Below are 13,497 nucleotides of genomic sequence, written 5' to 3' on the forward strand. Positions count from 1 at the left end.
ATTTGAATTATAAAGGAATTATATTTAAATGAGATTTATAGTTATAACTGCTACATAATAATCCTGAGTTAAATTATTCTGATTTACCAATTCCACATGCTTCCTGAAGTAAAAGCTGAAAACATTCTCATAAAACACAAGCTTACTATATTTGTATGTTACCAAATTAATTAAAAAAAATAAGGGAATCCTAGCTTACCTGGACTGCAAATTAATTATGTGTCCCTATCTATAACAAAAAAAGTTATCTGATGCCAACTGGCATCTGTAAGATTGCTCTACACATAAAAACCTAACAAAGACGAGAAGAGTTATAGAACTTGAAAATACCTTTCTCCCTGCTCACCAAAATTCAAAACCATAGTTTCAAGTATGGTGATGATGAAGATTTTAAGGATCAAAAAATAAAATATAAAGTCAAGAAAGTAAAATATAAAACTGTATACACTGTAAGATTAAAATTAGGTAATTAAAATATTTCTGTATAATAAGAGAAGATTAGAAAGAAAATCAGTAAGACATTAAAATTTACTATACCTGGTTAGTAATAAATCTAGGTAATAGTATTTTCAGGATTTTAATTAACATGTACAATTTATAAAAAGTATCACTCTATAAGCTTTAGAAGAAGAGTGATCAGTATGAGGTGACCATAATTGTTTTTATGTATTCTACAGGGCAGAAAATCTACAAAAGAGGAAATTATTTCATTTTAGGTAACAGTTGCATAACTGCCAATAATTTCATCTTTGAGAAATGGTATTTTTTCTGTTAAAAATACAATCCCTCTACCTTCTGAGTATTTCTTTCATCCTCATCTTCAGATGGATCTGACTGATGTTTTGGACTGTCCATTTGAAGGAATGCTCTGACATCTGGACTAAAAACAAAAATTAACTTTGTTATGACTGCGTTTCAACAGCTTTTCTCCCTTGTAAAATGAAAATAAAAGTAACTATGGTAACACTTATAATAAGAAAGTCTAACCAAACTCTTAATATTTATGATTATAACAGGAATATGCAAATTAACTTATATATATAGGGACTCTAACCGACAGATGGGCAATGCTCTAAACAGGCAGTTTACAGAGAAAACTCAACTGGTTAAGAAAATTTATGAAGATGGTTAATAATCAGAAAACCACAGAACAGTAGGAAAATATCAGTTTATGTCTACTAGCTGCAAAAACTAGATAGATAATACCAAACATTGGTAGAGACATAGATAGAGACATATCCTCATATATTACTGATGAGAATGTAAAATGAGGCAACTTTTCTGAACAGCAATATGGCAATACTTGGTGTAACTGTGCATGCATTCTCCCTGGGCCCAGAAATTCCAGCTCTAGGAATAAGCCATGTAAGGAAATTCTGTACAGGTTCCGTAAAATACAGGTAACTAGGTTATTCATTGCAACATTTTGTAGAGTAGGTGAATCATAAGCAAAAGAGTCATTTATCACAAGGGAGATAGATGAGTAAGGAAACTATGGTAACTGCCTCCAGAGAATACCAGTTACCAGTCAGAAACAGCAGGCTTACAGCACAGTACTGTTATACAAAATAACAGTCAGCCAATAGCCAACAACATATAACAAAGATTTTAAAGTGGGCATCAGGAAATGGGTATGAAGAAAGGAGTATGAGATTAAAGATGAAGAGGTAAAAATGAATTAAAACAAGAGTAGCCTTGCAGGGAGAGATGACAATCATGAAGAAGCTACCTCTTCCCCAAATCACTTTTCCCCATCTTTTAAAAACTGAAAATAATAGATATATAATATTGAATATTATGTGTGTGACGTTTTGATATTTGTATGTGTTGTGAAATGATCACAACACCACACATCAGTGGCTGGTCCTAGAGCGTGCTGGATCTCCTGGTGCCACTACCCAGGCACATTAGAGGGAATCCAGAGAACTGAGCAGAAGAACCAGATAAATCAAGAAAATTAAAAAGTCAGAGGACCTCCTCAGAATGGTGGAAAACCAGGTAAAAACTTATACAATAGGAATCCTTATTTTTAGAACAAATATTAAAAACAGTCTTTCAGTTTTGTGATCTGAAAGACTACTAAAATGTGTCATGTTTGTATCACTGTCCATAAGGCAACCTTTAAGTCTACATAGATAAGTGAGCTGTGGAAAGTTCCCCAGATATTTTACTTCTTTATTTCTTCTTAGAACGTAATACTTAAACATATAAAATAATGTAAGTAATATATAAATCACAATAAAATGATTATTTCTCATGTACCAAATACCAGTCTCAAAATTGAAAACACATCCCAAGCCAGGATCAACCTATACGTTCTTAAATGTTTCTGAAAATGACCCACCTTTCTGCCTTCATTGGCAGCTTCTGGCCTATAGAAAGAAGTTTAACCTTATCGGACACACAGGACTTAAAAAGCACTACTGTAAGTGGTTATCTAGAATACTGGTGTGAAGAAAAGGACAGTGTTTGTCTGGGTGGATGCCCCACGAAGAACCAGAAGTGGTACACACATGCCAGACCCTTGCCAAATCCTGCAGCCTGTCTTTCTTCTGAAAGCCTACTATACTGCAGTCACCAAGAAAGGCTGCTAATTAAGTGTCCTGAAAATTTCAGGCTTTTTGTAGCCTGTTATATGTGCTGTGCCCTTTGTCTGGAATGTTCTTCCTACCATTCTTTTCTCAAACAACTAATAGTCTGTCTCTAAGTCCCAGGAAACCTTCCTGCACCTCCCCAAGAAAAGCAGGCCACATTTTTCTCTGTTCTCTTTTAGCATGTACCATAAAACTTACCGGCTTTCAGGGGCTAGTTAATGTGTCTGGAGACCTCTGGAAGGGCCACTAGACCCTTTGGAAGGTAGAATGACACCCCTTTCTCTTTATATTCCCAACATATATAGCTGGTGCTTAATAAAGGCATTTTGAAAACTTAAGTATAACATCAAAACATTTTAACTTAATTCTATGCAAATTTCTTTCAAGTTTCATCTATGTAGCTATACTGCAAGAACAACAAAAAAAAAGAAAGACATTGACTAGGACTTTGAGCTGAAGGAGGGGAAAGGAGATTAAAGAATATCAGTGGGAAAATGCTGGAAGGAAATTTTATAAACATTACAAATATCTACAAACAATAACATTCCACAGAAGACATAAGATCTCAATTAACAACTTATTTGGTACACTGGTTTCAGTGCCTCTTTAGGACACAAAGAAAGTTACTTACTGGTTATAAAGCTCTGGATGTCTAACTAAGTTCTGAATGAACTCATTCAGTCCTGCTCTTCTTTGTTTAATAAAATCTGTTAAGAGAGACATAACTTTCAATTTGTCAGACTATGTAATCATCAATTGTTATGTAAGAATAGAAAAGGAGTTACCTCCTAATTCATATCTGACATACAATAATACTTAGAAATATATTTTAAAATCTATAAATGCAGTCATTAAAAAATCAGAATAAAGCAGACAACATAGTTCTCAAAAGAAAATTCTTAAAAAAAAAATTGTAAGATCCTTAAAAAAATTTAGGTCCTAAACAGACTAATCATAAAACTTGGGTAGATATTTGTTTTGTTCAAATCCTCAAAACTCCCTGTTTAACAACCCCTTGAAAAATGTCGTGAAATACTTTCCTAACAATTTCCCATGTGTTCAAAGCATTTTGAGTGTTGATAACTGAAGTTCATATATCAGAAATTTAACAATAAAGGTTAAGCATGAAGGTTTCTAAGAACTAGAGAACTTCATACAAATGTCTTGAATGTACTGAATTTTTCCAAGGTTTAAATCTGTACTTATAAAATGGAAATAGTAACAATATTTTTACCTTATTATGCTGTTGTATAATAAATGAGATAATACATGTAAATTTATATAATACCTGGTAGAAAAAGCACAATCCTCAGTTGTTACGAATTTTGTTGCTATTAACATGCTACTTACTGGGTCAAAAAACCATTATCCTAAGCCCTAGTTCATAAACAATATTCTTTAAAATTTGAAGAAATAGAAGACTAGAGACAAGTGGCTCATAAAATGGTCAATGCCTCCAAAGAAACCTCTAAACAACAGGATTAAGAAGTTTATCTAACTTACTAAAGAGTTTTGGTTTAGTAAAATGTTTCTATAAGTTTTAATGTACAGTGTTTTTTTTACTAAATGTGAGTTTTTTCAGTCATGTAGTTTTATTTCTATTTCTTAAGTGTAAGATACAGCTATAAATGAACAAATATAAGTTATATTTGGTCTATGTCACCAGAGAGTAAACCATATGTGGGGTTTATATTACTAATAACTATTCTTAATAGTTATATTTTAAGAACTGGATTTATTACTATAGAAGGGGGAACAAAAATAAATGGTTGCATTGGGATATTTAAAGAAAATCTAGCAATTACATGGATGCTTTAAATTGTCCTGTGGATACTTACTGAAGGTACATTTTATAGTGAGAGATCAACTGTGAAAAGAGCATAATTTCTTTCTTCAGAGAGTTAGAGCTTGTGCTGCATAAAAGCTACTAGACTGTCCATTTCATTACTGATCTTAAACAGTTTCGAAAGCCCTATGGAAACTCCTATATAAGAAAGAAAGGTCAGAGTAAAACAAGAAGTAGTTGGAATTTTGGGACAATTCCGAGCTTAATTTTTAAAATAACATTAATTAAGTCATCAAATATCTGGGAAAAATTCCAGGTAAGGCTAAAATGCATATCAAATCTATAGTTCCAAGAAGTTCTGTAAGCTGACATAGTATCTTTAAGGCTTCTAGTTGGAGATATATATTTTTTAAATTTCTTCAATGAAGAACTTAATCTGAATATAACCGCTGTAATTCAAGTGCAATTTCATATAGAGATTCAAAAGAATGCTATTAGGTAACAAAATGAAAGCTCTTGTCTCCAGTGTAAGTGTTAAACTAAAAATAAATTATTCTATTTCACAGCTTCAAGAAAAATGCAAAAAGGAAACAACTTTAACCTGCTATAGGGTAGGAGGAAAAAAACTGCCAGACTCTGATTCAGGGAGACTCAGGTTTTAGTCCTGTTCTGATTATAATAACAATCTAAGGGCATTTAGAGCCTGCAGGGATCAGAGATCCTTTAGTTTTAACCCACATCTCAGATGAGGCCTTAGGATTAAAGCTTTTTTTAACTGTTCCAAAAAAGTAATAGTTTATTTTTACATCATTTTGTGCCTTTTTCCATCTCATTTGTAACCCCCTTGGGCTTCCCATCACCAAATCACCTTTGTGACATCACCATAGCCCAATGCACTGTAACCCACCGCCATTTTTTATCCCATTCCCCATTCCACCCTGTAAAATGTCTGTGGTATATAGTTATTCATAATTATTATTTTTTTTTCTCCTGCTCTTTTATACTCCTACTTTGAGTGAAACCATCTGGTATTTTTCCTTTTCTTTCTGGATTATTTCACTAAGCATGATCCCTTCCAGCTCCATCTATGTTGCTGCAAAAGGCATGTGTTGTATCTTTTTTTGATTGCTGAGGAACTGTGTCTATGTACCACATCGTTTTAATCCAGTCATCTCCTTTGGGGCATTTGAGTTGTTGTCATGTCTTTCCAATTGTAAATAAAGCAGCAATAAATATGGCGGTGCAGGTGTCTTTCTGAATTATTGTTTTTGTCTCTTTTGGGTAGACACCTAGGAGTGGTATTGCTAGGTCATATGGAAGCTCCACTTTTAACAGTGAGAGAAAGAAGGATAGCATTTTTTTAAGGCACTATGCACATGTCAGACAGTAAAGAGCTAAGAGAATAAACTTTAGAGACAAACAAACCTAGAGATCATGCCACATATAGCTGTGGGACTTGGGAGAGTGACTTTACTTTGCTAAGTCTCTATTTTCCACATGTATGAAAACAGAGGTAAAGGAGGCTGCGTTCAAGTATGAATTCAAGTAATAGCATGGTTACTTTAATTACTACTGCTATTATTATTATAATAATAGAGTACAAGATAATGATAGTACAATGTTATTAAGAGCAGTGGAGTTAAGAGTCTAAGGTGTAACTATCAGTATCACTTGCACTACTGGATGACTTTGTAAAGTCTGGTCTTTCATTTTTCAAGTAGGGGATAGGATTAGATGATCTATAAGGCTTCCTTATGGGTATAATATCTTGTGATGGTCATCCAAAAAAAAGGTTTAAGACTAGCCAATAAAATAAATGTACCAAACTCAGTACCCTCAATTCTAAAAGTTTAAGTAACCTTTAACTTAGTAATATTAAGTAGTCTTGGCAAAATAAATGACTAAGTTGAAAATGATATGTTTACATTCATTATTAGTGCATGAATTATCCATCATACACTTTACAGTGAAAGTACAAAAAAAGTTGAAGACATGTTACCTGTCTTCAAACAGGTGAGATTCTTATAGCAGACAAATTTACACAAATGACTCCATCTAATTAGACACACCTAATTTAATTTCTAAATCTGTGATTTCCTAGCTATGTTGTGATGCTGGGCAAATTAATTAACGTAATTGTAACTCTTTCCTTATGTATAACATAAGGATGGTGATGCTGTTGCTGATGATATCCCACAAGGTTGCTGTGAGGACTAAGTACACTGCAACATTAAAGTGCTTAAACCCACATCTGGTACACAGAATACATGTTGCTGAGGTATTATTTTTAGGTCAAGTAGTTTTCCAAAGTCTGCACTACTACATAGTGTAATGACATGTTCAAACTTCAATCTGCAGGGTTGGTCCATGAAGTTATTGCTTACCTGGATCAAAATTATCACCAAATATTCTCTTGGCTGGAATCTTAAGAGCCATAGCAGGAAACTGTTTTTTCAACTAAAAAAAAAAAAAATTGTATGAATTTAATTTTATAAGTCTTCTAGTTATGGATGTATCAAAACAGAGTACAATCTGAATTTTAAAACACACTTAACAAGTGCTTTTAAATACATCATGATCAAAATTGATGATCATCACAATAAAATGCCACATTTGGTCCACTAAAGCCCTTAGTATATTTGTGCCTTTAATTTACTTACTATCTCTGTGCCTTAGCTGTCCTATAGGACACATTTAGCTCTTATCTTACAGATCAGTTGTGAGGTATAAAGGAAACCCTCCATTAATTGACTCAAGTAGAACCTGGAGTAAAATTTTTGAATTCACATTACTCACCATGAGAAGAGTGGTCTTTGGGTTCTTTTTATATGAACATATTGACAGTAGCTCTCATAGAAAGCTAAAGAATTTTGCCTTCAATACCTGTTGTGCTAGCTTCCTTGTATCAGTATTCAAATACATTTGTTTATCAGAATTGCTTATCCTCAGACAATGAACAACCTGACCCTGAAGAAATTAAACTTGGGTAGTACAGTAAACAACAGGTTATTTTTATTATGCACTTATATAAAAAATGCACATACAAACAACATACCTATCAAATGATAAGAAATACAAAGACTAGGAGAAAGTACTAATAATGCTAGGTATGTCAGCAAATTTCAGATTGAAAACTGAAGAAAAAATGACCCTGTTTTTACACAAAAACTGCACAATGAAGGAAAATAAAGGTGGTCAGGAAACTGGAAACTTAATGATTAAAAGATACTTAAATCAATTTATCAGTCATATAAATATGTGATTGAATATGCAATATAAAGACATTCTTGTTAATTTATTATTTGACATATGGTATCTGTGTGTGTATATGTGCATCTGTTAAGGCTCCTTATAATTTTTATAAATGTATATTAAAAATTTACAATTAAAATTCCAGTGGGCTAACTAGGAATAGAAATATAACAAGTATATACATGTATTAGTAATTGTGGAAGTTGGATTTATATTATATAATTTTCTTTTTGTACCAGTCTCTAATTCTATGTGTTCAACAGTTTCTATGAGATGACTGAAAATCAAATGATGGTCATAAAAATATATTTTAAGTTATAAATAATGGAAATTATAAATATTTACTCATAACTGGCTTTTTATTCTAAAAGGAGAATAAGAAAAGAATTTTTGTATTCATATTTAAGGAATTACAGGTTGGGTTTAACCTCACTTTTGTAGTTTCAAAAAACACAATTGATATAATTTTCCAATTTTTTCCTTGCCTCTCATCACAAAATGCAAAACTGGGAGAACTTACATGAAATGAGAGAGGAAACGCAGACATTAATGAAATAAGGGGAAAAAGGAAGCAAAATTCAGGAAAAATGAGGGAGATAGATGATAAAATTGAATTATGTTTAGTTATTAGTAGTTCAGTGAACAAAATTTGATCTTATCTAAGAAATTCACATAAAACTTCCATATGTCTTATGTCATTATCATATAAGATTTTTCCCTGAGTAAAACCCAGGTCTTTCACCTGACTATAACCCATACTTATAGGTATGCTCAGATTTGTACAATCCTCAAAAAAATGTTTATTATGTATATAATGGAACCCAAGAATTTCAAATGGAGCCAATAGCTCGTGTCCAATAATTGCCATTAAAAAAAAACAGAGGATCTACTCATCTATAAATTTTATTGACCATTACTCTTTCAAAAATGAAACTTCACTTACAGGCAAAAATGATCACCTCAATATCCTTGATTGGCAACATTTAAATCTATAACAAGTTTGGATGCAATACACACTGAAGAAAAGGGGAAAAAAGAAAATAGTAAAAATAATAATTACCTCTAATAAATTAATATAGGTAATTTTTTTAAAAGATTTATTCATAAATGGGGTACAGGCCAGAGATGCAGAGGGAGAGAGGCTTCACCAGAGACAGAATGGGGAGCAGAACAGGCAGATCGACGAAGTACACTGCTGAGGGGAGCAGCGGGCGGGTCAGGAGGGGTCTGCCGCACCATGTGGATCTCCTCGGGGCAGGCGGGGATCGAACTCATGCGTAGGTAGCTTTTGATTCTTAGTGCTGTGCTTTAACCTGCTGCGCCACCAGGGAGGGCCCCAATATAGGTAATTTTTAAGCTCAATCTATTAATAGCAATACTGCCTTTATTTTTCATATTTTCTAGAATATGTATTAGTACTATGTAGAAAAATCCACTTAAAATAATATTTTTAAAGTTCAACTTCAGTTAGCAAAGTATCTGAATATTATTTGGAACAAATATAGATACAGTGAAGTGTTAAATCAAGATGAGTCAGAGGATTGATTTTTATGACTTAACAAAACACAAGAAATTATACAGCTAGACAATGTCTAATTCATTCTCGCCCACTCATTAATTTATCCTTTAATTGATATATGCTTAACTTTTTCCATATTTATATATTACCAATGATAAATCACAGATTTATATCATCTAACTATTTTTTAAATCAAGACCCAGGTTTAAGAAAAATTGAAAAATCACATTTTTAAATATAAAAATTGGAGGAAGAATGCTTAATAACAATTCATTAACTAATGGCAAGAGGAGATTCCTATTTATTAGACAGAACAAAAGAAATTTAAATTTGGATTTGAGGCATAATTTTTTTTTTCTTAACTGAAACAGAGCTTAGAACGAAGAACTGTTTTAATCTGGGGTCTACAACAACCAACTAGGGATGTTTTAGTTTACAAATAATCTCACCGCCAGACTATGTTAGAACTTTTAGTTTTAGTTTACAGATAATCTCACCGCCAGACTATGTTAGAACTTTTAAGAGTCAATATTCATTTCATTTGGGTTCATGCTACTTAAAATTTAGAATGTAAGACTTATCTCTGAAATTAAGATTGAAACTATAGAAGGAGGGCTCATGAAAGCTTTTCAGGTAGACAAATTAACCAGAAATAATATAATGAAATAACAATTATTTGAGTTGTAGGTGGAAAAGATTTATTTCCAATGATCAGTGACATTAAAATATACTTACAGCTGCATACCTAATTTTTTTTTCTTTTTTAAATCTTTAACAGTTCATTTGGAACTGTCAAATAGTCCTCTTTCTACTTATCTGAGGAAGACTTTCAACGTTAGGATGCTTTTGAAGAATCTCTTATCCTAAGCTGCTTGTCTGGTACACATGAGCATTTATTTAATCATTTGAGTAAATCACCTATGGTACATGGTGAACAGGAGGAGGGAATTTCATGGGGACTATACTCAAGATGAGAAAGTATACATGTATAAAAATGAAGAATGATGTAAAAAATATATAAAATAATGAATAAATAAGTAAATCACCTATATTATGAAATATGCTTAAGTGTTTTAAATAATAATCTTGCACACTATTACTCACAGTGTTGTAAAGCTTGTCAAACTCTGCATATCTCCTGAAGACAAACCACTCACTTCTGCCCACTGAGACCAAAACTTTATAAACCTGTGAAAATAACAAATTTGATTGTAAAAAATTACTTGAAACTCTATTTATATATTCATAAACTGATACTAGATGTTAACATTTATGCATAAGTCTCCTAATACACAAGTATACCAATTGAAACACTTGTCTTGTTAGAAAGAACAAGTTAATTTTTTAAATGTTATGAAGTATTTCTGTAATTTTTGGAGAATAAGTAATAAATACCTGCACCATCATTATTTAGCTTTTCTGAATTATATCATTATTACTTCATATTTTTCCCCCAAAACTAAAATACTACAGATTCAATCCATGTTATGCTCTCTTTTTCTACATTAATAATCATTACTCTTGAAATTATAAAGTATTTTTGAAAGTGACAGCTGGCACATAGGGAACAATTTTTAGTTCTCCTTCTAGGTTATCCTTTACATCATAATTTTCTAAATAAGAATTTCTCCTGAGATTTCTTACTACCAAATTACATGTGTTTAGTACTTTCATATATACCTGATTTCACGTAACTGTGATTACCTCCCATATACAAGGGAATTGTGGCCCAAAAGAATTAAGCAACTTGCCCATTTTCACACTTAAAAAGTTAGACTAGGATCTAAAACTTCTAACACTTCATGCATCAGAACCAGAATCAAATCATTCACCATTATAATATAGAATTAGCTATCATAACTCATCCTATAACTACTCTCAGAATATAATTTCACATACTCATGTAGAGAAAACTGGGACCCAAGGATCTTTTATCATTTCTGAAGACAATAGCAAGACTCCAAGAATATGAGGAAAGATCCACTAATATTTAATTTGATCATCAATCTCATTATTTTACATTTTCCGACTGGGGTAAGAGCACAAGTTAGTTTGGGATTTATAGTTGCTCATAGTATGTTGGACAACGTAACATAAAACAGCTTTATTTTAAAAGGGTATACAGATAAACATATAAACTATCCTTTTTCATGAAAAATATATAAACTCATAAGTTCTTAGTTAGGTAAAGCTTCCCCAATTCTGTATGTGTGATACTGTATGAATTCTGTAGAACTGTTGTTAAGATATGTCCCTAGTAACAGATGCCCAGAAAATGAAGCCATATGCCCTTAGTGACAATTTTTAAGTAGATAATGAAAGCATAATTTAAACTCGGTTTAAGCCAAACCATCCTAGGATGCATTATTTCTCTGTTAAGAGTGCACAGACACATAAAGAACATGAGAAATAAAGTATAGAAGTTTTACTGATTATTCAATAACACAAGTATATTTTTGTTTCTAATTATAAGATAGGCCTCTTGAATCTGGACACAGAATCTGAGTTGAGTATAGTGGTGTCTACCTGTGCTGATTAGAACCAAATTTCCTGAGGCCTAAAAATGGTAAAGTAGTGATCAGCAATTAACAAAAGAACTTAGTACAATTTTTCATTCAATAGCAATTCAAGAAATATTTACTGAACATCTACCTGTGTTCTAGGTGTTGGTGAAATAATAATGAGGGAAGTTCTTGTTTCAAAGGACATGGCATTCTAGTCAGGAAAGACACATAAATAAAGAAATAAATATAAGCTATGCTATCTAAAAATACTAAGTACAGTTAGTGGGTCCAAGAGTCAGAGGGGTAGGGTAGGATGTGAACATGTTATCTACTACTTGTGGATGGGAGCTTAGAAGGAAGAACAGACTCAGCAATAAACATAAACTTTTCAGGGAGTGCAGGGCAGAAGTTCTCCATATATACTAACAGGACAACTTGAAATAAATACAATACATGTTTCACTGCATTAATTAGAAGTGCTGCTCTCCAATAATAGCCACTTATGTACTAGTTCAGTAAATGGTCATTATGCATATTCTTTGTAAGGGCCTCATATTGATAAGATTCATATGGAACAACAAAAGACTGCGAACAGCCAAAACTCATGACTAAGAAGAAATAGAATGGAGGCATTACAATCCCAAACATCAAGCTATACTACTAAGCCATAATAATCAAAACTGCATGGTACTGAAACAAGCACAGACATACAGACCAGTGGATTCGAATAGAAAACTCAGATGTAAACCCACAGGTTTATGGGCAGCTAATCTTTGACAAAGGAGCAAAAAAGATACAATGGAACAAAGAAAGTTTGTTCAGCAAATGGTGCTGGGAAAACTGGGAAGCTACATGCAAAAAAAGTGAAAGTAGATTACTACCTTGCACCATACACAAAAACCAACTCGAAGTGGATTAAAGACCTAGACATAAGAATGGAGACCATAAAATACTTGGAAGTAAAGATGGGACAAACAATACAAGATATATACTTCAGAAACATCTTCGAAGATACAGCATCCAATGTAATGATAGTGAAGGCAAGGATAAGGAGATAGGACTACATCAAGTTAAAGAGCTTCTGTACAGTAAAAGAGACATTACAAAAAAATAAACATCCTACTGATTGGGAAAAAATTTTCTCACACAAAACTAGCAATAAAGGATTGATCACAAAGATATATATAGAACTGATGAAACTCAACAAAAATAAAGAGCCCTATCAAAAAATGTGCAGAAGAACAAAAGACATTTCTCCAAAGAGGAAATGCAGATGGCCAACAAGCATATGATGTTCAACATCACTTGTAATAAGAGAAATACAAATTAAAACCACAATGAGATACCACCAGTGAGAATGGCACATCTTAAAACAACTAACAACAACAAATGCTGACAAGGATGTGGAGAAAAAGGAACTTTCCTGCACTGCTGGTGGGAATGCAAACTAGAACAACCACTGTGGAAAACTGTTTGGAGTTTCCTCAAACTGCTGAAAATGGAGCTTCCATATGACCCAGAAATCCCACTCCTAGGTATCTACTCAAGACACAAAAACAATAATTCAAAAAGATACCTGCACCCCCCATGTTTATTGCTGCTTCATTTACAACTGGAAAGACATGGAAACAACCCAAATGCCCAAAAGTAGATGACTAGATTAAAAAGATGTGGAACATATAACATAATGGAATAATACTCAGTAACTAAAATAAATAAATAAATAAATAAATAAATAAATAAACACACACACATGCCTTTTGCAGCAACATGGATGGAGCTGGAAAAGATCATGCTTAGTGAAATAAGCCAGAAAGAAAAGGAAAAATACCGGATGGTTTC

General features: G+C 32.6%; 1 protein-coding gene across 2 annotated transcripts in view; it reads right to left on the reverse strand.

Annotated features, from left to right (window-relative positions):
- The window catches only part of LOC101632183 (serine/threonine-protein kinase Sgk3), a 58,500-nt gene that overhangs the window by 25,067 nt on the left and 19,936 nt on the right, over positions 1-13,497 (reverse strand). For both annotated transcript variants that reach the window (XM_012723116.1, XM_004679823.2), the window contains exons 2-5: positions 10,256-10,339; positions 6,765-6,837; positions 3,226-3,301; positions 793-880 (exon numbers count right to left, since the gene is read on the reverse strand). In XM_012723116.1, the coding sequence (XP_012578570.1) occupies positions 793-880; positions 3,226-3,301; positions 6,765-6,816 (216 nt within the window). In that variant the 5' untranslated portion in view covers positions 6,817-6,837; positions 10,256-10,339. The remainder of the gene's footprint in view (positions 1-792; positions 881-3,225; positions 3,302-6,764; positions 6,838-10,255; positions 10,340-13,497) is intronic.

The sequence above is a fragment of the Condylura cristata genome, unplaced genomic scaffold (genome assembly GCF_000260355.1).
Source record: "Condylura cristata isolate star-nosed mole 26May11 unplaced genomic scaffold, ConCri1.0 scaffold00009, whole genome shotgun sequence".
NCBI classification, from domain to species: domain Eukaryota; kingdom Metazoa; phylum Chordata; class Mammalia; order Eulipotyphla; family Talpidae; genus Condylura; species Condylura cristata.